Here is a 27,981-nt window from a genome sequence, read left to right on the forward strand (position 1 = left end):
CTGATGTCTGATAGGTGTCAAAGCAAAGCGAACATGGCTGGAAGATGCAAACAAACTCTTGTCCCAAAGTGTCATCTCTTTTAACTAGGCCAGTTTGGGTTTCATAAAAAGTGCTGTGTGTACAGACCTTAAGTTTGCCCCCTTGATTCCCTCTTTGTGACTGGAGATCAGAAGTCATAGTCAGGATTTTCTGAATTTTTGGGTGCATTGCTTTCCTGTGAAAACTGGGTGAGTGAATCTCAAGGTTTCCCTGAGGAAGGAGGGCAAGGAATGCACAAACCATTTTGCAGGCTTCCTTCCTTAGTTATGAACACAGTGGTGAAAGGGGTCCATTTTTGTGCATTGCTGCTTTGAGTCCAGCTACAGGGAGGACCTGTTATGTGGTAATGTGGTTTGACTGAGTTGATGAGATTTTTTCAAGGCAGCTAGGAAGCTTTGTGAATTGTAAAGGAGACGTTTCAAAGGAACAGTCCTGCAGATGTGTCCTAGCTTTAACTTCCCACATGCAGAGGTACAGTCCTGTTTTATGCAGCAGTAATGCACTAACTAAATCATGTCCTGCTGTGAGAAAGAAGCTTCTCCTTTTGCTCTTTAATCCGTCATTGTGAGTATGCTCAGGGAGACACTGCATTTTTGGACCCCTTCTGGAAAATTGGTTTATTTTAGTCTTCGTAACAACCCCTAAAATCATATCTTAAAACAAGGAAATAATCTCTTTTTTCTTTCTATGCTGTATTCAAAGGCTTGCTTCACAACATATTACATGTCTTTCATCTAATTGTACCATTGCTACTTTGATTTGTGCCAGTTTTCCCCGAAACAACTAGGGAAAGGAGCTTAAAAAGGCAAGTAATATGGTTATGAAGCTGCAGTTACTTGGGGAAATAACTATTTTGTCTATAACAAATGGAATTACACTCTTAGTCAGAAAACTAATTATTCTTCTGTTTGCCAGTTGAATGACAGATTACTCCTCTGTACAAATGGGATAGTTGGAAGCTTGTGGGCAGCCATGGAGGAGGGCACTAGTCTGTGCTTGGTGATGGGTGCTCCTTGTGAGATATGCTGAAAATATGAGACTCAAAAGTGAAATAATTGTCTGTTTCTGAGCCCTAGTAACTGGCAAGTCTCCAGTTGGCTTGTGTCATTGCTATAGCAGGCTGATCCTGCCTTGCTTTTTTTCCTTTTCCCAAAACTCTAACTGAAAGAACTGGCTGGATGTAGTTCATGCATTGCATTTCATATGGAAAATAGGAATAAGCATCCTTCAGTTGCTTGGTCCTGGCTTCCTATTGAATCTGACAGTTTCTGAGCACTTTTATAAGGAATTCAGCTGCTTCTAACAAAATAGAGTTGGACAAAAGCTGAACAGAAGCTTTATAAGTTTGGTGTTGCACTTTGGAGCACTGAAGTTGGCACTACAGTGCCATTCCCTGATGAAAGTATTCCCAAGACCTAGGGCTGGTAGTGCAGCTCCACACTGGTTTTTGTTTTTTACCAAGAAAGCATTTAATATTAATGTTAGGTGTGATTCTTGAGCAGAATTCTGCAAGAAACTCCACTCAGTGTGTAATTCAATCTAATTTACTGAGGTATGTTTTATGTCTGCCACACACCCTCATGTAATGTGCTTTAAGTGTGGGTTTAATTACTGCTCCATGTTGAGGGATTCTTGCTCGGATCACTCACCAAAAATGTTGAGCACTGTAGCTGGGACGTGGGAGGTGCATGGCTGCTGGTTAATCGCTCTGTGGGGCTGAAGGGAAGCTGGTGTGCAGTGCTGGGGACTGCAGACCCAGGATGGAATTGCACCTCTTCTTACAAAGCTCTCTACAGAAGTGGCAGAACAGCAATCACGCCACCAATTCACAGCAATATTTAGGGTGTTACTAGCCAAATGATGCACTGGAAAATACCCCTTGGCTTTCCTGTGGCCTAGCAGCCCCACCTTGATTCCTGAGGGCAGCTGTGGGCACCACAATATTAACAAAGACATTAAACCATTAGAGAGTGTCCAAAGGAGGGCCACAAGAATGGTGGAGGGTCTGGGAGGGGAAGCTGTGTGAGGAGTAGCTGAGGGCACTTGGTTTGCTCAGCCTGGAGAGGAGGAGACTGAGGAGAGACCTCATTGTGGTCTGCAACTTCCTCGTGAGGGAAGCAGAGGGGCAGGTACCGATGTCTTCACTCCCATGACCAGTGGCAGGACTCACGGAAGCAGCATGAGGCTGAGCTGGGGAGGTTTAGGTTGGATATAGGGGAAAAGTTTTCTCAGCCAGAGGGTAGTGGGACACTGCCCAGGCTCCCCAGGGAATGGTCATGGCCCCAAGGCTGCCAGAGCTCCAGGAGCTCTTGGACAACGCTCTTGGGGATGCACAGGGTGGGATTGTTGGGGTGTGTGTGCAGGGCCAGGAGCTGGACAGGATGATCCCTGTGAGTCCCTTCAGTGTATTTCATGGTTCTATGATCCCAGCATGACTGTGCCCCTCTTGGGGATGGGAGCAGGTCCACCTAGTTCAGCATTTAGCACTGTGCCCTCCCCCTTCCCTACCTGTCCTGCTTCCACATGAACTGCTATCATAAAATAAAAGCAGATGCCATTTTCAGAGAGGGTGAAAGTGTTAACCCTGGTGTTTAACTTAACATTTGCTGACACATTTGCTACGGTGCTTTCATCTCTGTTATCTCCAAAGAGTGGCTTCTATCTGACCTTGCTCTGCATTTTTACCCTTGTGCATCTCTGATTTGATCAACTCAGAGCAGCACATATTGGGTACTCAGGCTGGGGAAACAGCTTGATCCACAGGGAAGAGCATGGGATAAGGGATAGCAATCACAAGCATTAAGATTCTATTTTATTTTCAGATAATCTATTTTCTATACAAACACGCTTTTGGTACACAGTCTAGATTAAGAACTGTAAAAATAAACCCCTTCAGTGAAACTTCATTGAAAAAGTTTCACAATTGTATTTTGTGAAGCTCCGAGTTCTTTTGCACTGCAGAGCTTTAAATTAAATTGAAATTTTCTGAGAAAATAGTGGTTGAAACACTGCTTTGTATGGCAAAGGCAGTGTGTTGAAAGGCAAATGCAACAGCAGGTAAATTAGAGGTGTTAGTGGCTTACATGGCTTTTACAAAAATGTTCCCACCCCATTCTTACTGCATACCAAACTTATGGGTCATATTTAGGGGGGAATTACATTAGCTGTTAAATGTTGATTTTATGCTGAACCCCTTCTGGTTGGAGACTTTTTTCCTAAAATTCCTCTTAACAATGAGTGACTGTAAGGTGTTAGTATGGGAGTACCAGCTGGTTGCTCAGTACCTCCAGATGACGTCTGCTCAGAACTTAGTAAAACTCTTTGTCTGCCAGCCCTCCTCAATTACCTTTGGATGGGGAAGACTTGCTGGAAACCTGTTCAGTCTCTTGCAGTGGGTTGCAGACCTGCTCTGTGTCCCCCTTTGCCTCCCTGTGACGTGCTGCTTGCGTGTGGCAGAGTTGGGTGCAGCTCTGTGTGTGCTTGTTCACCCCTTTGCTCTCAGTGTGTGCCTGCCTAGAGGGCCTGTGGTGTTGTACAGTGTGTCCTGTGCTTTCTGCCACAAGGGCTTCTCTGGGAAGTCAGACTCAGCCCCCAACATGAAGTCACGGCCCTCCTTCCACAGACACCATGCAGAGCACTGGGGTTGTGTGATGGATCGATGGGCCTCTGGCATATTGTGCTTTTGGCAGCTGGGGATGTAAGGCACCTGCAAGATTAATTCCTCCTGGCTTGTGCCTCCCTGCAGTGCTGTTTGGTTTGTAGTTTTGTTGGTGCAAGCTGAACCTCATTAACTCCTAATCAAAGGGAGGAAAGGGACGTGGTTTCGGTGATTAAAATCTGTGGGGTCACTCAAGGAGTGGGTACTCTAAGCTTTGTGTTTAGCCATACAAGCCTTCAGAGTGTTGCTGGATGTGATCTGTAATAGAAAAACTCACCAGAGCAGTGCTGTGGAAATACTTCCTTGTTTGGACGGAGTGGGTTACACGTTTTCATGATACTGAGAAACTAATCTCGTTTGTCATTAATGAAACACAGCATATTGCAATGCAAATGAGAGACGTTGCATGACAAGTGGTCCCACAGTCCTCAGCACTTGCTATTGATTGTTCTGTCTTACTTATTCATGCTATGCAAATTGCATTTCTCATCTTGCTCCTTCCTGTCTACATATTTTTGGTACTGGATTTGCCTGCAAACAGTCTTGTTCTTTCACTTGAGAGACAGGGATTGTTTCTGGCAAAGTTCTTAATGTTCCTTTGTCGAGCAAGTACTGGCTGAGCTGGGCAAGGCTCTGGAGCTCTGTCAGAATGAATTCATCTTGCTCTAACTTCAGTTGGAGAAAGGGAAGAGGTGGTGGTATATTATTTGATTAAAACAAAAGCTTTAAAGTAGTTTTCAACTCTCTTTGTTTTTGATACTGAAGCCATTGTGGCATTTGTTTTCTGGCCAGTTGTTTGGAACAGACATATGAGAGTTTTCTTTTATTTGTGCTAAATGTTATTTTGCATTTCAGGTATACTAAACCACTGACCTTTGCTGACTGCATCAGTGATGAGTTGCCCTTAGGATGGGAAGAAGCTTATGACCCTCAGGTCGGAGTCTATTACATAGACCACAATACCAGTAAGTGACAAGCCACTGTGTTTTTGCAGAGTGATTTGTGCCTGTATTAAAATATACTGAACACAAAACCACAAAGTTACTAATAGCATGTTTTAGAGTAGCTGAGATCTGCAGCTTGTGAAATCAAATCCTGTCCTTCTCCATCATACAAAGTACTTCCCTCTCTAAACAGGAATTTGAGACCTTTTGGGTTGCAGCCTTCAAATTGGCAGCCATGTTCAAGCCAATACTATGGACACACCTCTGTAAGATTTGGTTCTGCTGAGGAGTCCAACTGGGTAGCAGTGATCTGGAGTTTGTTCTTAGCCTGGAATTTGTCCCTGTGGCAAGACCATCAGAAACAGTGCAAAGGTCTTGTGTTCATTCCCCTGGCAGGGGTAGCTCCCTTGGCTGCAGGAGCTCACACTGCCTTTGCTGGAGACAAAACCCTCAAGTAAGCTTGGGATATCCTGTCCAGGGTTCAAGTTTGTGGTGTCTTTATCCTCAAGCTAAGCCACTGCTTACACCCTTTGCTAGATTGCTCGATAGACCAGAAGAGTTAACTTTATAAGCTCATTTGAATTATAAGAAAATACAGCATTTGATATATCATTACAGACATTGCTAGAATAACTGTAATGGGTTATGCTAGAACAAATCCCCTGAAAAAGTAATAAGCAAAATAAATCAGTGACTTTGATTCTCTTTACAGAATTGCTCCAGCTGCAGCCCAGAAGTTTACAGCAGAACCATGTCCAGGCACTTTTAGGGGAGCTTGCAACTTGTGCTAAGAGAGAAACTTTTAAAAGACAAAAGTGCCTTGAAGTTGTGGGTTTTTTAAAATCCACTTCTAGGACTTCAACTGAGAACTTAAACCTTTTTTTTTTTTTCTTTTAGAAAATTACAGGATTTAAAAAAAATAAAAGTATGGAAGTCTGGTGCATTTCTTTCCTTGGTGAATTTTTTTTTCCCCTTGGGTATCTTCATCTTCACACCCTCCCCTTTTTCAAAACTGCCACAACTTCACCTGACCTGAGACTGCACCTTTCAGGCTTTAGCAACTTCTCTTGGGTATTAAAAATGCAGAATGAAAAAAGCCTATTCCCAAAAAGCACTAACTACTGACCTCTGCAATACAAGGAGCAGAAGTTTCCAGATTTAATGGTGACACAAATATTTTTATTTAGAACTCAATGTCATCCTAAAGTCACTGGATTTACATATCTTTACATGGCTCCATCCTAAATATTTTTCTGTGAGGTAGGGGACACTGATTTTTCTTTTTATAGGAAAGTGGGAAAGGGTAGGCGAGTCTACAGAATCACACAAAGGAGATCTGCAGGGGAGAGGAGTGGAGAAACTTTGCTTTAGAAGGTGCTATGTTGCAAGGCACAAATTTGGATCTCCTACAGGTCTGTAAGACCGTGTCTGGTGTCTGTTTCACAGTCTAAGAATGGGAAAATAGCCTTGACCTGAAGCTGTGGGACATGGAAACCTGTTGGACCCCTGGTTCAGTTAGCAGAAACTCCAGCATTGTTAAGTTTGTGGTTGGACTCCCTGATCCAAAAGGTCTTTTCCAACCTAAATGATTGAATGTAGTTGGGACAAACCAAACATGGTCTTATTTATACATTTGAGTTGGCTCAGGGTGAGTATGCAAAGGTCTGTTGCAGATCTGGGGCAGTTGCCCTGGTCTGTGCCACTCACAGGCACCACAGGATTCAGGGGCATGCAGAGAAGCCTTCAAACTGTGCTGACACCTGCTTAATAACTTTTCATTTTTAAAAGTTCCACTTCTATGGGATGTCAGAGGCTGCAATATTTAAATGAGAATTTCAGCTAAAAGGTTAAAAAAAAGAGAAACAAACTCAAGACATATTTCTTATGCCAGCTCTAATCCAAATCATGATAGAGCAGAATATATCCATTTACCTTAGTCTAATCAGGCTGCTCATCTTTGTGGTTTATGTTGAAGTATCCTCTGGAGTGTGTCCAAAACCTTCTTCCTCTCCAAGGTCTCTCACAGATTCCCTGGCAGGAAGGAATTGCCGAGGGTGGGAAGGGGATGGAGCCATGTTGGGTCTTGCTCGTACTGCACAAGTATTTGAGACTAGTTCTCAGAAACAAGCCCAAGGACAGACTTAAATTAAATCTAAAGCCAGAAGCCATTACAAGAAGTGAGATGGAGAACAATTGTAACCACCTCTCTGAGAGAAAATACAATTAAATGGAATTGAGTACCCAGAATATTCCTAATACAGCATTAATGCATATAGCCTTGAGTGTGTCTCTCTGGGAGAACTTTGGAATGTGATTTGCACAAAGAAATGATGCTGATGCAAGCACTGTAAGACTACATTCCTCCAACATCAAACAACCAGATTTATTTATGACAAGCTCAACATTAAATTAAGAATTCACAAGACAACAAATGATGTAATAGCCTGAGTTTCTATCGTTCTTTCATCTCACTTCTGAATGTATTTTGTATTTCTCAGTGGCTGGGGCTCAATGAGAGCCCTTGGCCAACATTTTCATTGATTGGTTTTACATGTTTGAAAACCAAAGCTGAAAGCTGCAATCAAGGGGTTACAGTTAGTGCTGTGAGTACTGAAAAGGTTGAGATGAATATTTAGAATAAATCTGGGCACAAAGCATTTCAATACCTCAGTGTGTTGTCCATCCTCTCTGTGAGCTGTCTGCTGAGCATTCCCTGGGTCAGATTCTATATGGGCTTGGAGCACTGGCAGTGCTTCACCACCCCACAGAGCTGCTCAGGATTGTAGGCTTTTGCAGTCTTCCTCCTCATTGCTTATAATAGAGGAATTTTCCTGCAGCAGCTTCCACCACCCTTTTTGGGATTACAGGAAGAACGTGCTGCTAGTCTAAGGAAAAACTGGAAATGACCAGGCCTGAAGACTTATGTTGGGGTAGACTGATGACCCAGTATTCTGAATCAGACTTCAAGAGCCATGGGTACTTTGCCAACATACTTTTTATCCTGGACATTAGAGGGCCCTAAGGCACAGTTGCTGGTGACTGTGCAGGTGTGTCCAGGGAAGCTGCATGTCTGGGAATGTGGGGGCATTCCTGGGTAACTCACAGCAGACTTTCCCCTTCTGGTTCAACTGTGGAGTAAAGGCAGTTATTTCATCTGGGTGTGGGTAATGGTTATCTGGAAAATAGGATTTGGGGACAAGAATCGAGGCAGGAGCATGGAGATTTCAGAATCTTACAGATCCTGTGTCCTCCTGATCTCTCTTTTGTTCTCTCTAAGACAGACCACAGTGCTATCCATGAGGGCATCAGCACTTACAGCTGGCACAAGCAGCTGCTTTTTCCTCAAGTTATTTTGGGGCAGTTTTTCAGGTCCAGACTTAGCTTCAATGTAATATCAGCTGAAATGTTGCTTCTGCTTGCAGGACCTGTAAAGGACTCTTTGTTGAAATACTTCTACAAACTATACTGGGGTTTTTTGATTGTATTTTGTGGCTTCTCCAAGTTTTGCCATGCAATTTGAAGTGCCATGTGTTCTTTTGGGTCTTGAGATACTGTTAAAAACAACTTATTGGTGGAGTAGCCAGTTAATTTTCTCCTCAGCATGATCATAGACAGCTTGTGAAAAGGGTTGAGTGTCCGTCCCTTGGGTAAACCCCTTTATTTCTAGTTCTGCTGCTAAGAATATTGTCTAATTTCTCTTCCCCACATCCTGTGTACTGCAGTGTTGGTCTTACGCCTGACTCACTTAAGAGCTGCTCGTACCTTCCACTCTGGCAGCTTTTACTAAATATTTAAAGAGGCTCTTAAGATATGCAGATTAGATTCCCACTGATAGTTTCAAGCAAGTCCTCCCTATTAATTATTCATTATGTGGTAACTAGGCATCCTTATTCAAGCATGTTGGTTTAGACAGTTCAGAGCACTTGGTCGACTAAATATTGGAACCTGCTCCAAACAAGAACATGGAATAGCCTTGAAATAGAAATGAAAAATGTTTTGGGCACTTCTTCACAGAACAGACAAACACTGGCAATAAATTTGCCTCATTAGTATTAGGACTAGCTGCATATCTGTGACCTTATGCCTTTTTCACGATTAGAAGCCTGGAAAGCAATGTACTGGTTGTGTTGGGGTAACGGAGATGGGAGTGCTGTAACTGCCCATGGCCGCATTCCCTATGTTACCCTCAACTCCACCTCCCATATTGTTCAGTGATTTACTGCTGTGCCTGCTTTCCCTGAAGGAAATGTTTACTCCCACTTGGAGATGCTGTTCATATAATGTCATTTAAGATGCTTTCATGAATACATTTTGTGATTTAATCAGACTTTATTTTTACTTATCTCTGGAATCCGAGTGAGCAGGTTTTCTTTCCCCTCTGCAATAAAAGCCTCTTGGCAGCCAAAGAGGATGGGCAGAGTTGTAATTGATTTCATGTTGTCAGGTGCAGTATAATGCAGTCATGTGGCAATGATATTTTCTGAAAGTTTTTATAACAGTGAAATAGTAGAGCTATTTTATTAGTAATGTTATAAAGCAGTTGCAATAAAGATAAGTCTAACAGTCAATGTCAGTTTCTTAGACCTATGTGTGCATGTTCTTGGGTGGATGTTTTTAAGAGCCAGAACCAGGGTGGCTTCAGCAGCAGAGGAGCTGGAGAGTTGTATGAGTTTTGTTGTGAATTGTTCTATTCAGCATGGCAGAACTCATTGGAATTCATTGTGGATCAACAGTCACCTCCTTAGAAAAAAGGAAAATATCTTTATTCCACTTTTTTATTACAGGGATGGGGCAAGAGACTATTTTAAAATGTCACAAACGGTGGAGCTTTTCCAAGCAGCAGAACAAACCTGCATTGTGTTGATCTTGCCACCTTCTCTTTTCTCTCCAAGAAACTACTCAGATAGAAGACCCTCGGGTGCAATGGCGGCGGGAGCAGGAGCACATGCTGAAGGATTACCTTGTCCTGGCCCAGGAGGCCATTGCTGCGCAGAAGGAGATCTATCAAGTGAAGCAGCAGAGGCTTGAGCTGGCCCAGCAGGAGTATCGGCAGCTGCACGATGTTTGGGAGCACAAACTGGGCTCTCAGACCAGCTGTGAGTAGTTAGTGAACTCTTAACCAGTGACTTCCTCAGCTGTGCACCCAGTAGGACAGTAAAAGGCATGAAGCTGGTCTTTGGATGGAGTGTTAGGATGATGTGCCATGTCACTGGCCACTTTTGATCAGTTTGTCCCAAAAGCAGTATCTGCCCAGCACCTGTTTGGTAAAGGCTGATTGTTATGAAGCACTCCTGTGTGTGGCTCAGTCACTGGAGTCAACGTGCAGATTTTCTGCATGGGCTTCAACAAATGTTAAAAAATGTGATGGTTGGCTCTGTGTGAAAATGTTAAGTTATATGGTATTTTCCTTGATTCCCCTATTTAAAGTACAGAAACAAGGCAAGAAGGTCCATCTTGGATAGTATTCCCAGGCCCTTTTGTAGTTTTGTATCCCAGGTAGTTGAGTGACGGTCTGGTGGAGCTGAGGGTCTGTTTTATGCCATGTTCCAAGTCACCGTTGGTGGATTGCCTCTCTGTGTGTGAAGAACAGCAGTTTGTGCTCCATATTCTTCATCACACAGAAAGCATCAATACCAATGTTGCTTCAAGATTTGGTGCAGAAATGTTTTTAGAATGCTGTATTTCCTCCTTAGGGGTACTAGTTAGGAGCTGGAAAATGTCCAGTACAGGATTTATTTCCTGCATGTGTTCCAGAATTTTTTTATAATCCTCAGTATTGCAGATTTTCTGTGTTCTTGCCAGCCACATCAGTGGACTGACCTCCCCCTGCTTCACTCTTTTGAGTTATGTCTGATGGTGGAGAATTCCACCAGCTAATCCTGTGCCTGATGTTAAAAATTTTTAAGTAGTTTTCTGTCAGCTGAGGGATTCTTGTTTGACAAGGGTCCCATCCCTCATGTCTAAAGAACTGGGTTTGGTCTTTTCTTAGGAGTACTCTACCCAAGTACTGGTGTTCCAGAGCAGTGCACTGAGAACATGAGTTATATTGGCGAGATGTGATCTGTCCTGAAAAATACAACCAGACAGAAATAACTAGAAATGCTTTCCCATGTTTTATAGGGCATAAACTAATGGCTGCAAGGATCAAAATATCTCCCTTGCCTACAGCTACCCTAACAACATTGCACATTGGGGAGCTTCTGTACCTTCTGAGGCAGAAGGGGTTTAACCGCTGCTGAGAAGAGAGTTCTGCTCTTAATGGGACATTGATTTAATCTGGTGTGGCACATTGTATGGCTGGTCATGTCCTCAAGGCTGTGAAAAGCTTGCATCACATTTTTCAGTTTCTTCTCATTCTTTGCTTTTTTTTGTTTTTAAACATTCAGTGGGTTGTTTGCTCAATGAGGAAGTCTGAAAACAATTACTAAGTAAACCTTCATGCAATGCCTGTCCCTTCAGTTCTGTTAAATGCCTTTGGAAATGCAGGAGGCCACACTATAGAATGGAGTGAACGTGTTTGGGAGCTTGAGTTAAGTGTGTTAACTTGGAACAAATCCTGACTTTGGAGATGCAGGACATGGTTTGGCCCCTTCAGTCTATACTTTTTGTGGAGTACTTGACTGCACTGTTGCCTTTCCCTGTCTTTGAGCAGTGAGATGTGGGAATTGGGTAACAGGCCTACACCAGCAACGTGTGGAGATCTGGGTGTGCAGGAGTGATGGGAGATCTCGGTCTGTGGTGGGGCTGGTAAAAGCATAGGGAGGAAGGCAGAGCTGCTAAACTGGCTGCTGTATTTGTTCCAGTGCTCTCTGGCTCATCGTCGAGTTCCAAGTATGACCCCGAGATCCTCAAAGCAGAGATTGCTACTACAAAATCCAGGGTGAGTAGTACGAATGGACCTTTGCTTGCCATGAGTAATGTTCAGATATTTCCAGACCTCATGGCAAATACTGAAAGGATGCCAAAGCAGTTGGAAGAGCTAATGTTGCCATTTTTAATCTAGGAGGTCATTTATCATAATTTTCTAACATTGCAGTCTTAGGAATTTGAAACAGGTTTGTTTTTCACCTTAGACTTTAGCCTGGCTTGGCAGCTGGCAGTGCAGGATCCGATGTGGGATGTGAAGCCACGTGTTGGCTCTGCCAAGTGCTGGAGAGCTGCGGGTCCTCCCCAGGGACTGGCAGCTGTTGTGTGCCGGGCTTAGTGCAGGCTGTCAGCAGGGGAGGGTGTGCTCTCACGCAGAGCTCACTTTGGGAGGAAGAAAGGACTAAAGTAAAGTAGGTCAGTGTGGCCTCTGTGGAGGAATATAAAACAGCAAGCTGTAGGGTCAGTGGATTTACAGTGTGTATTATCATCCTGCTGTATTACTCGTGCAGTGGGGCCCTTTAGTTTGGGAGCTTGGAGGGTGGCTTCAGTTGCTGCAGCGTGACTCCTGTCCTGATGCTTAGCAGTTTTTGTAATGACAGGGAAGGTTTTAAACATTTCTGAGTAAAGTTGATATGTGTTTCATTGCTGTCTTTTTTGAATTTTTCTCAACTTTTCCACTTATGTGGCTGATACTTCCCTTGAGCCTCTTGTTAAGAGGTGCAATAGCAGCTACTGGATAAAGCCGTAGGCAGTGATAAAGTCCTGATGAGGAGGCAGTTAGGGCTGCTTGCTGCTCTTGAGATGAGCTGATTACCTGGAAACTTTGGTTAGAGAACTGTCTACACTGAATAAGTTTTGAATTGGATGGGTAGTGCTGCACCTAAATACTCATATAAAATATCATTTTAAAAATGTGACACCTTGCTGCAGGTTAATAAACTCAAGAGAGAAGTAGCTCACATGAAGCAAGAGCTCCAGTACAAAGAGCATGGATTTCAAACACTGAAGAAGTAAGTGTGTTCTCAAGATCTTTTTTTTCAGAACATCTCTGGCTTGCAATGCATCCCCCACTACATTTATAAATAGCTGCCTAAATAACATAAGCTGAAATATGCTGTTGATAATATCTTTAGGCTGAAAGCAGTACACAGCCATGGGGGAGTTCTATCAAATCACTGCCTGTATGGGATTGACTTCATGGCAAAAAGGTTTTGAACCAGGATCTCGTCAGTTAACTGATGCTCTGTTTTACTCTGTATTGCTCAATATGGATGACAGGACAGCCTGTTGTCTTAATTACAAGAGCCATTGATTTAGGACACTGAGGAAAAACTGGAGGTGGAGTGGAAGGGGAGGAAAAGTTTGAGGTACTTACCTTTGTGTGACGAGTCATCTGGCATCTTTTAGATAAGTGTTTATTATAAGGGTCAACTGTGGTAGAATTCCTTTGAGGAAAGGGAAGGATGAGGTGGCTTGTAATTAGGTTGTGCAAGCAAATACATCTGTGCATGTGAGTCTGAGCCTGGTTTTTGAAATCATGGCTGAAAATACGGTAATTCTCATAGATGGCTAAGCTGATCCTCTCTAGGTTAGAAACAAGGCAGCTAGCAGCAGTCTGCCCTAATGCACTGTTTTGGGGCAGTTGTGTGCACCTGTGTTCTCCCTAAGGAGTCAAAGAGATGATGATATCACTGAAATCAGAGTTCTGAAGCTTAATGTACTGCTGAGTGGAGTGACTTAGGCAGTGGTGAGTGGGGTCCTTTGTTCCTTCTGTTGTCCTTGTTACACTTTGGAGTGTGTTTTTCTTGAAAGTCCATGTCAAGATGCACGCATCTAGGATGATTCAGTTAACTGGAGGTTGTTAAGTGTTAGCTCACTGTTTTTTTGAAATTTCTCTGCAGAATTGACATGAAAATGTCTGATACTCAAGGTGGCTACAAACTTGATGAAGCACAAGCCATTTTAAGTGAAATGAAGGCTCTCAAGAAGGCCATCACATCAGGGGAGAAGGAAAAACAAGACCTCATTCAGGTATTGAAATAGGATGGCTTTATAGTGTTTTGTGTTACCACTGCTAGAAGATTGAATTTCTGAGAAGTAATTTAAGGATTTTGTATTTCAGATACATAATTGAGATTTTTATTAACATAAACTAGTTCTGTGTTGTGGTTGGACTGCAGTCTCTGCAGTTGTTCAGATCCTGGAAGTGAGAGGTATAAAATACAGTCCAGCCGTGGCTGTGGGAGGTGCAGACCAGCCATGACTGGCCTCGGGTTTGCAGAGTCTGAGTGGGCACAGCAAACATGGTCAGATCTGAGTCATGGGGTTAGGCTAAAGTTATGTAGCTGCTGAGGTACTTTGGGCAGAAGTGAGCTCATCTCATGACTTTTTGTGGTTTTAGAGCTTGGCCAGGTTAAAAGACAGCTTTGTGAATGACAGAGGATCCCAGTCAGACCTGTGGGCCAGCAGCGTGTCTGTGGAAAGCTCCAGCCCCCTGCTGCCCCGGCAGTACCTGGATGTCAGCTCCCAGACAGATGTTTCAGGAAATGTGAGTAATGTGTGAGAGGCCCTGTGCATGTGGAGACATTCCTCTGAACTGTGTGTAGTACTACCTCACTATGAGTTTCCAAGCATGGACAAGTTTCTGTGAAATCATACCTTCTCCTGCTTTAAACTGCAGCATGACTTCGTTTTTGTGTGCAGTGTTAATGTATCTCTAAGGGCAACCCGGTGTTTCCCCACACTGTCTCTATCAGAGAAACCCAGGTGGGAATAAAAGGGAAGGAAGTTTGATTTTGCCTGTAGGTGTAGTGTCTTGTGATGCAAATACTCCCTTGGCTCTTTCTAGCAATGATAAGTTATGAGACAAGAAACGTTCAGCAGGTCTGTATGGGCTAAGCTCAAATGAGGACTCTTCCCCTAAGAGTGTTTGGCTTTCATGAGATTACAAGTGAGAGCAAGAGCTTATGTGCAGATATTTTGATGGCTCCAAAGTTGTAGTGCTCATAAACCTTCAGTCCCACACGTGCAAGGAGATCAGAAGTGTCAGGTTGGTCCCAGCCTCGGTAAGCACTCAGTCAGTGCTGGGGGTACCTCTCATTCAAAACAGGACAGCACAGAGCCTCTCCTGTGAACCTTTATTAAATGTTTGCAGCCACTTTCGGTCAGGGCCACACATGTTAGTAAAGATCTGCATATTTGGGCATGGTGGGATGTCGCTTGTCTTTAAGACTTTACAGCCAAAGCAAGATGTCACCCAGGCCAAAAGACAATGCAGCACTTAAGGATGGGAAGAGCATCTAAGAAGAAGGATTGCAAAGGTATTTGTGTGCGCATAGAAATAGAAGCCCAAGACAGATGTGGTGGATTTTCTCTTTTTTCTAGGCCAGAAAGAGCCTTTGAATCTTGTTGGGGTTTAAGTATTTGAAGAAAACATGAAAAATGTAATCAAATGCAGTATGTTCCTGTTCTGTGATTGGTTTAGCTAGGAAATGACTTTGACAAAATCAAGTGTCACTTGTAACAGTGTAAAGGAAATATCAAAAGAGGAGTGGTTCCTAAGTTGCTGATTTGATGTTTTGTATCTCAGTTTATTGCCAGCAGCAGTAACCAGTTGGCTGAGAAGGTGCGATTACGGCTGCAGTATGAAGAGGCAAAGAGAAGGTAATTCTTTGGCCCATTGCTCCTTTTTCTTGTCACACAGCTTATTCTGAGGACATGTTTCACTAGAAGAGGTGCCACCAGACTGAAACCCAGTATTACTGCTATGTAAATATGGGAATTTTTGAACCAGCGGGACAATAGGCTTTTTGGGCCAGTGTTATCTTTCACGAAATAAATAACCATCCTAGAAATTACTAAAGCATGACTAATACATAAAGAATTCAGTCTGGCCACACCTATGGGGACATAAGTTGTTCTGCTACCTGTTGCCAATGCTTCCCTCTTCCTAATAAGGAGACTGCACTGCAAGGCATCTCCTTACCTTATTTGAAATGAATGAATGTTTGCATGCCTAAGTGTGATAAGCAGAAATGTATATTGTGTTAACACCTTACATCAAAATATGGTCAATGGCTGCAGTTCCAGAGCTTATCTGTAAGAATGTAAATTTTCACCTTTGCCCTCTGATCTCAGATTAACGAAAAATAGATTAAAAAAAAAAAAAATTCTATCTACTTAACAGGCCAATTTAAGCAAAAGCTTTCCAGGATTTACTTTTTAATAGATAATAGCTAACACAACTGTGTAGGTAAATGAAAAACCACCAAGAATTATTACTTAGAGTTTGGCTGGCCTAGTCTTTCTTCAGTGATGTAACCATTGCTGGGGGTGACTTCTTTCTTCACTTTTAACTGCTCTAGAGGGACTTTGCAACTCCAGAATAACAAAGTCCAGCCGCACGGTACAATCTGTGCTTGGGATGTATGCAAAGAGAAGGCTTTTTCTCCAACCTCTGGTTAGAAGTAAGAGCCTTAAGGCTGAGGTTACTCATAATGCTCTCGTGTTGGTGTATTGGCATGGCCAGTAGGCCATGTTTCTTAGTGGCATAAAATTTGGTCTGTGTCTGTGGCAGTCATCGAAGACTGTGTGCCCAGCTGCTTTTGACACGAATTTACACTTCTCTTTGTAGGTGGAGCAATTTTATCAGAACTATTTATTTTGCCAGTCCAACATTTGCCAAACTACCTTGACATTCAAATCATTCACTGACTTTCTAAGGCAACATTAAAAATAACCTTCAGATGCGGTGGTTAATTTTGCAGTGTTAAAATTGCTTTTTTACTTCTAAGCTTTGCTGAAGGCTGCATTTCAACTCACATTGACTTTACACCTTCAGATTGAAGAGGAATACTCTTACTTTATCCTGTATCTTTTCCAAGGAGGGGCAGGTGAATAGTGAGAAGCCTGAGAACATATTTAATATGCTCTTTATAAAGATAGCACAGTAGTTCATTTTAAGTGACAATGAGGGGCATACAACACACCTGCAGTTAAAGAATACTTGCTGCTCATACCCCATGTTTGTCTTAGGTTATCTGTAGGTTTTTCTCAAAGTTTAAAAACATTGTCATGAGGAAAGATGGATTTAAGTGGACATGAATAGTTGATACTAAAATGAAAAGATCTCCAACTATCAGAGCACTGTGGTTTTAGCGCAATATTTAGTAGAAGCTGCAGAAACAAATACCTCAACTGGTTTAAAACTGGAACAATACTATGGATATAGTGACTCACAAGGAACCTTCTGTTCCTGTGAAAATTCTTCCTTGTGATGTTAGAAGTGTTTCCTGTCCCCACAGCAGCTTTAAAATGTTCCAAAAACACAATAGAAGACTAAGTACTTTGCCCACGCATGTACTGTGAAGGAGCCAAGTGATGGAAATACATGTGTTTTATTAGCTTTGCAGTATCTGGAAAGGTGAAACTTAAGGCTTGAAATCAAGATGGTCCCAATATTAATTAGTGTAGAACTACTAGATCTGTAGGGGGCTGGTGCTTTTGAAAGCAGGCTCTGGTGGACACTGTTTGCGCCATCGCCGTGGAGCAGACTGAAAGTTCAGATGTAGGTGAATATCTGACTGAACTTCACCACACCAGAACTGCCAGGACCCAGTGCCCTTCCCCACCACTATGTCCTTTCCTGTCACAGCTTGGGGAGACAACAGACCCCTAGAGCAGATAATGTAAAACCTGCAAAAAAGGGTGCAGGGCAGCTACAGTGACAAACCTTTGGCTTAATTATATTCAAAACTGATAATGGGTATCATGTCAAAAAGGTTGTCATTGCTACATCTCAGAAAGGAGATAGCTGCTGCAGCATAAATGTAATCAGAGATGCAACTAAACTCTGTTGTACAGTTCCAGACATGTAGCAGTAACTCAGTTGTGTAGCACTCACACCCTGCACTGTTCTAGTTTCTTTAGCAGTTAAACTTTCAGCTTGGGTTCTTTGTGACTGGTGGTAACTCAGAGATTTTAGAAGTATGTTTTTTAATCTCCTAAAATAAAATATTTTAATGTCACATTAAGCAGCATTACAAAAATGGTGGGTATTTGACTGGTCGGTTTTTAAACCACACCTCCCACTTCGTTTGTGTTTTTTTTTCTCAAGGACAGAAGCTTATCTGATACAGGATTGTTAATTACTGGCTGTAGATACACATCTTAGTGTATGCTCCTGTGGAGATGCATGTGCTCTGAACAACCTCCAGAGAGACTAAAAATTTTACGTGCTATGCCTGTGTTGTGTAACAATAGAAAGTACTAACTTTCCCTAATTAACAAAAAAGAGACTTGCTATTACAATGAATAAATCATCTATCTGCCTTTTCTAGGTAGAAGAAGAACAATTAAATAAAACTTGAGCTTCCTGTTCTGTATTTGTTCAGTCTGGTGGCCATTCAGAAAGATGGTGTGAACTGAGCCCAGCACTGCAAGCCCAGCCTGGCTCAGCAGTGATGCAGTTCAGACTCAGGCAGTGAATGCTGAAGGGCCGGAGTGTTCAGCCAAGTGCAGACTTTCTACAGCATGTTTCTTTTGTAATGCTGCTGTTTTATTGGAAAAATAGAATAATAAACCTCCTTTTAGCTGAGAAGGGGAAAAATAATGATCGTGTACCAAGGTAAAACTGGAGGTTAGTTTAACAAAGCTTTTAGACTCAGAAATGCATAGAGAACAAATTCCAGTGGAAAAGCCATATCCATGCAAATGTATGCCAAAAGTGATCAGATTTATGCCAGCCAATCCTCTTAGACTCATATCCCTTCAAAATGCACAGAGGAATTCTTGGATTATGAATTAATGCCACTGTTAATTCTTCGTTGGAGCACAGTATTGCACTTAATCAGGCACTCAAAAACAAAACAGCTCTTAAGACGACCTAAAAATAGTTGAGCTGAATTTCTATCAATTATGGAACTTTAATTAGAGTAAGCAACCTGCTGTGGGAAATGGGTTTACAGAAAGCGATGCTCCTCTTCAGAAGGGTGATCTCTGGTCTGTCTCCTGCAATGGTGGAGGCAGGTCAGTGTGTGTGAGCCTAATCCTTCACAGGCTCTCTTGGGGCTCGAGTTCCTCTTGGCCTTTGCAGCTTGGAAGACAAAGCTTTATTCTTCAAGGCCATTCAGGAGCCTTGTAGCTGCTGCTGCATCTTATTGCTTACTCCACACACTTTGATTTTGCTGGTTGGCACTGAATTTGCTCTGTGTGCTGGTTTGCTGAAGGAAGCACACACCATCCTCTGCACTTTTGCAGCATAAACCAAATTCTAGAGAGATTAATCCAGAACAGTACCTGCAACTCTTAGCTGTACCCCATTTAAGTCCAGTAACTATCACCAGATCACAAAGCCCTCTTCAAAGAGAGATGCATATTGGACATTCATTTTACATGTCACTTCTATTTCTTATGTATTTACTAAACCCAAGTGAGGGATTAACCTGAGTTCATCATGTGAAGGGGAACATATGCCTTAACTCTCCGGTGTTCTGTCAGGTGAATTATTTTTGCAAATATCTTACAAAATACTTCTTCTCCTTGTTTGCCTTCCAAGCTTTTCAATTTTTTTTCACCCCAGCCCATTGTGCCCTTCCCATTCCCTGCTTCCCACTTGATTTTTTGGATTGTGTGAGTTCAGAAACACAAGTCCTTGGTAATTCTTATTCAGCTTTATCTGCACTATTGTTTCTCATCAAACTACCATGATCAGCCTATCAGGTCTTGAACAGTTGTAGGTCAGTGCGTGCAAAGGCGGCAGCTTCCTTTGGGAGGACTGACATTACTGCCCTTGGCTGTGTATCCTGGCCTGCTGTTGGTTTTCTGCTTCCCTCTGTATGTTGCATTACAAAGCTGACCATTTGTGGAGCTAAGTGAGCAGCTCAGATATTTGGGAAATTGGGAATGGGCAGATATTTGGAGTGAGCAGCTTCCTTACCTGCCACAAGTTGTGCTCTCCTCCGCTGTCAATCAAAGCTCTTGCTAAATTCTACATCTGTATTGCTGTTGCTTTTAGTCATTATCTTCCTGCCTGAGCTGGGTGGTGTGGTGCTGAAAGACTGGTGATACAGGCTTTAAACTGAAATCTGGAGTGATACCTCTAATGAAAATAGGCTTTGATTCTGATGCAAATAAAGCAGCTCTGGATTTTGGTAGGATCACATTACCTCTCCAACTACTGACATCCTCAAGTGCAGGTTGCACCAGAAGTAGCATAGCTCCTTAATGTGTCCAAAATGCTTATCGTTGTCAACAGGTGAATTCTTGCAGCAGCAGCATGGAGATATGATTAACTTTCTCATTGTAAAGATGAAAGAGTTTCCAAGCTTTTGACTGACCACTGATCTTTATCTGAATCTTATATGGGGAGTACATGGTTATTTTCCATTAAAATGATTAAAGAGTAGGTAATTACCTCATCATACCCTCCACACAAACTGCTCTGAGGTCATAGCTGTAATGCACATGAAACACCTATAATATATCTGATAGCTTCTTCTGAGATCCAAAATTTTTGTTGTATTATTCCCTGACTGGTGGACACTGCATATTAGGTAGAAACTTCATTTTCCATTATGAACACACCTGAGTTAAAATCCTGTTCTGCATGTCTGCATCCCAGGGGTGCTGTCACTTGACACCATTTTGGTAAGGGGCACATGAGGGTGGTTGTCCCTGAGCTGAGAGCCTTCCTCAGGGCAGTGGAAGATGTGGTGGGTGGTGGGGCACCTTTGCATGTCTGGAGCAGGAGATCATGCACTCCTCTGCTTTTTTTTCTCCTGCAGAATAGCAAACCTGAAAATCCAACTGGCTAAGCTTGACAGCGAGGCCTGGCCTGGCGTGCTGGACTCTGAACGGGATCGTCTGATACTGATTAATGAGAAGGAGGAGCTCTTAAAAGAAATGCGGTTTATTAGCCCCAGAAAATGGACTCGAGGAGAGGTGGAGAGACTGGAGACAGAGAGGAGGCGCCTGGAGGAAGACCTTCAGGCTGCCAGAGACACTCAGAGCAAAGCTCTCACTGAGAGGTAGGTTAGTGGGCACAGGGCAGTGCCTTGTTGGACAAGAGGTAACTGGGAGCAAGCACCAACATCCCCTGGCTGACTGCCCACAGCAGTGCCCTCGCATTCCCAGGACACTCTACTCAGAGGGCTGCTGAAATCATCTCCCAAACAACCCATCTGCAAGTCTTACTGTCCCTGTGGGGAAGGGTTGCTGTTCCTACAATGGATCCTTTATGGGAATGTAAAAAATGTTCAAAATAGCCCAGTGTAGTGTTAGTGTAGTGTAACATTTCAATATGCAGCCAGCACCTCACAGCAGCTTCTACACTTGCTGTGCAGTCTGGGCCTTGGTAAATGTCAGCAGATGGAATTTTAAATTTTTTAAATTTGCTGTTTGTTCTGAGCATCCTTGTATGTGATTCCTGTAGGATCTGGTATTTGACAGGGCTGTAGGGCTTGCAGGGAATATCCTGTGAATCTAAACTAGCTGAAAAAAATGACAACTTTCTTCCCTAATTTTACCTGTGTTGCAGGGGGATATCTCACGGGAATGTACAGTGAGGATGAATACTGCATTAGGCATTGCCTACAGGTGTTTTAAAGTCTCGATGTATTAATGTGGGTGGCTCAGCAATGTTTTGGCAGTCTCTTGAACATGTATGGAATAGGCACAGTGCATTCACTCTCTCTTTGGCTCTGTATTTTCGTTTCTTCGACACGGTCAGTGTCCAGATGACACCAGTTTTCTACATAGGCTTTTCATGGTTTTATCATGCTGGAAGAAATGTAAATGTCTCTGCTGTGAGACTTTTAACTGCATGAAGTATCTGTGGTTTGACAAATGTTTCTGGTCTTGCCATAAGGTGAACACATTCATTGGGGATTTGTGGGAATATGATGACATTCTAGAGTGCCAAAGAAGTAGCACATTTATGGAGAAGGATTTGTGTCCAGAGGCTGTTAAGCTAGGGTGTGAGCACCCAAGTGCACATGTGTTTGTCTCAAACCAATTCAGGTGGGAAATAAAGCTGAGATGTTGCTAAAGTCAGTAATGTAAAGCTGTAATGGGATGGCTAATAACTAAATCAAGTAACCCTTAATCATCCATAGACTTTAGTGAAAGGAAATTAAGACATTTATGCTTTTTATTAGCACAGTTAACTATAGGAATGCAATAGTGTATAGTGGGTAAAATCTGCCCAACTCTTTTGAGGCCTGATCCTAGAGACATTAACTTTTATGGTACCAGCTGTAATTATTTTCTCCTGTTGTGAATGTTTTCAGGATTGAGTTCTGCATTTTAAAAGTTTCTGAAGTTGGTAAACACCTACACAGCTTGACCAAATTCTGTCCTGTGTATTCCTAGCAACTTTTGTAGGATTTCACAGCAAAAAAAGTAGATTTTTCCTTTACTCCTTATTTAAAATATGTAAGTGCTTCTTTAGCTCATCTCTTTCTTTGATCTTCTCTTAGATTGAAGTTGAACAGCAAAAGAAATCAGCTTGTCCGAGAGCTGGAGGAAACCACACGGTTGCTTGCCATGTTGCACACCCAGCTGAAGAGGTAGGTGACCCTTTCCAGAAGCTGTGGGGGCTTTTGTTGCACATTGTGCCACGGCCTTTCTCTGCTAACAATTCCAGCTCCCAACTGAGAGGGCTAAAAGGCTTTTCAGTTCCAGCAGTGACCTAAGGCCCCTGTGTAGTCAGTGGAAGGAGAAGCCTTAGGATCATACATCAGTTCAATGGGTGCTTTTCAATGGGCTGAGCAACCTCGTAGTGGTGCCTCTGTCTCACAACAGGAGTTTGCTCAGTTCCTTCTATTTCAGGAATATTTAGCTGACATGGGATAGCTGAGATTTTTTCACTAAAGTTTGAATTATTGAAGTATTACATTAATAAAGTATGTTAAAGACAGCTTAACACACAGCAAGTGGAGTGAATCTTACTAATGCAACTACACGTTACTGTACAAATGATAGTATTTCTCTAATTCCAAGCGTGCTGTTGCTTGCAATGTGACAATATATAAAGATATCCCTGCATCTGTTGTGGTTCATGTCATGTAAAGAATGGCTTCTAGTTCAGGCTGTAGTTTCAGAAGACCACAGGATTGCTATTTGCAGACTAATGCATAACTGCAGGCAGTAAGGCCAAATCATTTTGCTAAAACTATATTTTTATCATTCTGATAGCAAGAAAGTTTGGTGGGGTTTTTGCTTGGTTGAGGTTTTTTCCTACCAGTGTGTACTGAATTTACTCTGTTTGTAGCTTCTGCTCCACTTGGATTCTGTTTCATTTTATGAAGATGACACCGAAAAGACTGGAAAGAAATCATAGTGCAAGACTGACATGTAAATAAGCCAGCATGGAGAATAGCTATCTGTGAGGCTTTTAATGCAGTGGAAATGCATCATATTTTCATTTCACCTAGCTGATTAGGGATCTTTTGAGGTGACCAAGAAGCATGTGAAACTAATTTCTTCCTAACCATGTGCCCAGTGTTCTTGGCATGCTCCTTCATAAGAATAAGTGTTTGTTATTAACCCCATAATGCAAAATGTCTGGCATTCAAAGGCATAAACAAAAAGAAATTGAGCCCAGTTTTTTGCTATGGAAAAGATCAATTTAAAACCCCTCCCTTTTCACAGTAAAGTACACTGAAAAGCTGTAAATTCGTTAGGCTTCAACAGATGTATATATACTGCCAATATGCAAAAACATCTATCAGAAGCTTTTTTGGACAAATGTGGTACAGTGCACATCTGTCATACAAATGCAGAGATGTTTTCTGCCAAAATTATGCGAAGTACAGCATACTTGCCTTTTTCTCATAAGGTCAAGGACATAATTATACAAATGTAGCATCCAGCTTTTACCCTATAAATAATAAATAAGGGATTATTAGGCTTATTAATATCTCACTGTTTTTCAGTGGGGCAACTTAAGCCACTTAATACATATTCAGAAATTTTTCAATAGCTAATCCCTATCTGAAGTGAGGGTCAGTAATGACCAAGGTCTTCAATATGCAGAGCAGGAGTGTTGGTTTAAATGGAGTTTCTAGAGGTGGTCCATGTTGTAGTCACTACTGGAATACTTGCTGGGTCTCCTGAGCAGAAAACTGTGCTGTTCTCATCTGAACAGACTTCTGTTCAGCACCTGCTTAAAATTAATTTTTTTGTCAGTTATGTTCTGAACCTAGAACTCGAATGATAAATAAGGTGTGTGCATTGATTGCACAGCCCAGCCCCAACTTTTTCCCTTGCTCTGTTGGCCCTGGATTCCATGTAGCAGTCTTTCACATGGATAAATCCTGCCAGCTTTCTGGGAACTGCTGGCTGTTGTGATCTCTGAAGGCCGGTTCCAGGCAGCTGTGATACTGCCTTTTGGCTGCAGGTCCAGGATTGATGCAAATGGAAGAAAATTTCCATATGGTCAGACAGTTCATTGCAATAACTTCATCTTCTTGCATGGGCCTTGCTGGTTTTTGTGGTCTGCTTTGGAGATTAACAGGAGCCTTAGATACTTTCCAGAGAGGTGCGGGAGGAGGGGGATGTCACTAATTTTAATTGGTTTGAAACTGTTCATTGGAGCTGTTTTGGCTAAACAAGGACTCGTAATTACGAGTCTGATGTGGTGAGTAGAAAAATGTGTATGATTGATACTGTTTTACTGAGCAGTGACCCACTGTTTCTGCTGTGTAGACTGTGGTTCTGGATTGCTCTGGGGACTAATGCGTGTGGCCTGAGCTAACAAAGCAACACCCTGTGGGCTTAGAGATGTGGTGACACTGCAGTGTTTTCAGGAGAAATCAGAAGATACAGTGTCATGGTTTTCTGACTTGTTTCCTTCAGTCTCTCCACCAGCATGCTTTCCCTCTCCTCGAGCAGCAGCCCTGGTTCTCTTGCATCTAGCAGAGGATCTCTTGCCACCTCCAGCCAGGATTCATCCACCTCAGCCAGTTTCACTGATCTCTACTACGAGCACCTGGAGCAGTTGGAGCAGTTGGACTCGGAATATCAAAACAAGCTTGACTTGCTCTTAGAAGGAGCCACTGGGTTTAGGCCATCAGGCTGTATCACCACTATTCACGAGAATGAAGTAGCAAAAACTCAAAAAGCGGATACAACGAGTCGCATGCAGGCTCTGAGGTCCTTGTCTGGTACTCCCAAATCCATGACATCACTGTCCCCAAGGTCATCCCTCTCTTCTCCATCTCCACCTTGCTCTCCGCTGGTGATAGACCCACTCCTAACTGGTGATGCCTTTTCAAGCCATATGGATTTTGATGATGCAGAGATAAGTGCAAATCTGTCAGAACTCACACTAAACACTGGGAGTGGCAACTGTAGACTGGAAGAGCCTCGAGCAGGAGAAAAACATCTAGGTCAAGGTATGGTAGGAAAAGATCTGCATGCATTTATATTTAATGTTGTTCATAAAGCATTGAGAAGCAAATGTTTCAAAAGCTGTCATGTGGTTATCTTTATGTTGAAAAATGTTTTCAACTCTGTGTTCTGTCTTGTTCGGGAGGGAGGGTTGGTATTTTAATTTGTATGCGAAAAATACTGATCCAATGAGTCTTGCAGGAGACTGATTAAGGTGTGTCTTTATTGTACACAGATGCATGTGTACACAAATCACAGGGATTTCATGTGCAAATATAAATGGTTGTGGTGGGATTCCTGGTTTGATTTGGTACTTAATTATTCAAAATGTCTTCTGTTGTTTTGGGTCTGGGAGACACAGAGTGCCATACAGATGGAAAGTTTTTGACCAAGCTTTTGAGGAGGGCTGGAAAAGCCATTTAGCTTAATAGTTATCAAATTATAGTAATAATAATCCTTCCCCACCACCTCAGTATGCATAAGATCCTGCTCTGGTTCCCAGTAATCAGTGGCAATGAATTTATTAATTTCAGCTGAGCAGACATGTCAAGGCTGTGCTCGAATTCTGCTGTTTTGGTCTCTTAGCAACAAAAACGTGTTTAGATTGTGAGCATGATAAAACAAGACATTTAGAGACAGTGGATGTTCTCATATATGCATATGGCTTGTTGGTTGGGTGGGAAGGGTTCATCCTTTTTTGGAATGGATGGTCTGAAGCGGATGGAAAGCAGATGGCACAGCCAGGACACAGTGCTAGGGCCTGTCTGAAGCCCTTGTGACTGAAGTTGGGTTAAATCCAATGAGTGAAAGGACTGGATTTGTAGCTGCAGTGAGGAAGAGCTTTAAAGGCAATATAAACTTGCAAGCTATAGCCCTGTGAACCAGCAGTACAGTTTGTTTCTGTTTTTCATAGGATTATTGAACAGCCTGTGTGAATAAAGGGAGCTAGTACCATGTTATCACCGCCTTCTGCATTAAGAACGCTGACACTATTTAAAACACAGTGAAAAACACAAGTGCAAATCTTCCCCTTTGAGCTACCATTTTCCTACAAGCAAGAGGTATTATGCATTTGAGTAGGAAACACTAATTATTCGTATTAGAACTAGGCGCTGATTAGTTTTAACCTTTTTAGCTCTTCAAGATTTGCCAAGGCTGTTAAAGTGAAAGCTCAGGTGTTAAGCAGATTAAGTGATTACTGCTGTTAGCCAGTCAGCAGACAAAATAATCACCATAAGTAGTTTATTTCAGGGCAATAACGAGATAAGATTTTACTCCTCAGGCATTTTGGGAGTGGGGGGTTCAGTGTAACACCCGAAATGCAGGGGCTGGCTCTGGGGTGGTCAGTCCTTGGCAAAGCATGCTCACATGTCCTGGAAGCAGAGCTGAACAATATATCTGAGGGCTTTGCTGCTGCTTTCTGTTAGAGCAGAACCTCTGCCACCTTCCAGACCTGAAGAATACCTGAGCAATTCAGGGGAAACTAATAGCAAGACCTGGAATCTGGCAGAGTCCAGCATTCTCTGATTAAATGGTCTGCATGTGAGGACAGTGCATGACATGGCTCTTCAAGGCCCATGGAAGGGAAAATGGCAGGAAGAGAAGAGCAAACTTCAAGTTCTTGATAAGAGTGGGAAAAAAAGTGAAAAAACACAGGTAGTGTTATCCACCTGCTTGGAAAAATGGAAGAGAGTTGAGTCAGTTCTGAACTCTTCCATAAACTTCCTTATTAGCATGATATTTCTTCAGAGACTTAAGGCTAAAAACTGGAAGTCCAAATTTTGTGTTAATAAGCTGCATGAAAGGGCTGAACTTTCCAAGTCCTTTGCAAAACCAGTAAGGAAAGGGATGGCTGGAATTGTTGTCAGGGAACCATTCATCTTTGTTCAGCTTTACACTTTAGCACGCCACTGTACAGAGCTCACTTCATTATGGTGCACTTTCTGTATTCACCCCTTTGGCCCCAAGGTGCTCAGGAGAGGTGGTCAGGAGTGAGGCTTTCTGGGTTGAAATTCCTATATAGCATTGGGAACTGAGGGAGAAAAAGAGCTTTGGTGTGTGGAGGCCTTTCTCAGTGAGCCAGTCCCGTGTAAAGGGATTCCTAGAGCAGCATTTGGTTTGTAAAACTCAGAGAACCGAATTTAGGAAGCCAGCCAGTGGGGAAGAAGTTATTTTCCTATTAAAACCATGGACTAGGAGGTACGAAGGAGCGTTAAGGAAAGAAGTTTTGACCCTGCCCACATACCTCCGGCACAGCCTATGATCCAGAGCACTGCGGGACCTGGCCCTGGCACGTGGCAGGAGGGAGGATGGATTAAACCAGAAATGCTGGTATTAAATGGATCCACTTGTTTCAGTTAATGACTGTTACATTGTGTTACAGGTGCTAACTTCTGTTCATGTGGGTTGGCCTATGGAGAAAAGGTCTGGACATTCTATTTCTGTCCAGTGGTTCCATGGGAGTACCAAGATGAGAAATGCCATTTGGTGGTAGTGTCAAAAAATCGGTGGATAAAGGGTCCCAAATGGCACAGGTGTCTCAAAGGATTAGGATCACCTGTAGCACCCTCTACTGTTGGCTTGCAAGTTCTTATGTCCTCCCAAGTCCTTATGGTATTCCATAACCCTTGCACACTTTTCCACCAGTTTATTCAAAGCTGGTTTTAATTCTGTAAGTGGCTTTGTGAGACTGTGAAGAAAACAACACCAAAAAAATCTGAAAAAAACAAACTCAAACCCCAGAAAACCAACCAAGGCCCAAACTTGCTTTGTAGTAAAGAAAATATGCACTGGAAATCATATACTGGTTGGGGGGCATGTGCTTTTCTAAGTCTATGGGAAAGAAGGGCCTCTTCTGAAAATCAAAAGCCCCTTGGAGAGGAGTGTGTTGCTGTGCTGCTGTGGGGTTCCAGCTGCTCCCAGGGTGACACACGGCACCTCCTCACTCTTGGAGCAGGTCTCCCACATCCCTGACAGAGGTGGAGAGCCAAGAGCTGGGTACAGCCCAGCATTCGTTAGCCACGCTGGCAGATGGAGTTAGATGGAGTTCTCCAGATTCTTGGCTGCAGCTCCTCTCCACTGAA

General features: G+C 42.7%; 1 protein-coding gene across 1 annotated transcript in view; it reads left to right on the plus strand.

Annotated features, from left to right (window-relative positions):
* WWC1 (WW and C2 domain containing 1) overlaps positions 1–27,981 on the plus strand; it is a gene marked incomplete at both ends in the record, with an annotated part of 66,070 nt that overhangs the window by 26,000 nt on the left and 12,089 nt on the right. The window contains 10 exons of the mRNA XM_082291596.1: positions 4,554–4,663; positions 9,535–9,738; positions 11,446–11,522; positions 12,440–12,519; positions 13,411–13,540; positions 13,911–14,057; positions 15,099–15,172; positions 20,293–20,535; positions 21,985–22,074; positions 24,365–24,903. Coding sequence (XP_082147722.1) covers positions 4,554–4,663; positions 9,535–9,738; positions 11,446–11,522; positions 12,440–12,519; positions 13,411–13,540; positions 13,911–14,057; positions 15,099–15,172; positions 20,293–20,535; positions 21,985–22,074; positions 24,365–24,903 — 1,694 coding nt within the window. The remainder of the gene's footprint in view (positions 1–4,553; positions 4,664–9,534; positions 9,739–11,445; positions 11,523–12,439; positions 12,520–13,410; positions 13,541–13,910; positions 14,058–15,098; positions 15,173–20,292; positions 20,536–21,984; positions 22,075–24,364; positions 24,904–27,981) is intronic.

This window comes from Coloeus monedula (genome assembly GCF_965178545.1).
Source record: "Coloeus monedula genome assembly, chromosome: 15".
NCBI lineage: Eukaryota > Metazoa > Chordata > Aves > Passeriformes > Corvidae > Coloeus > Coloeus monedula.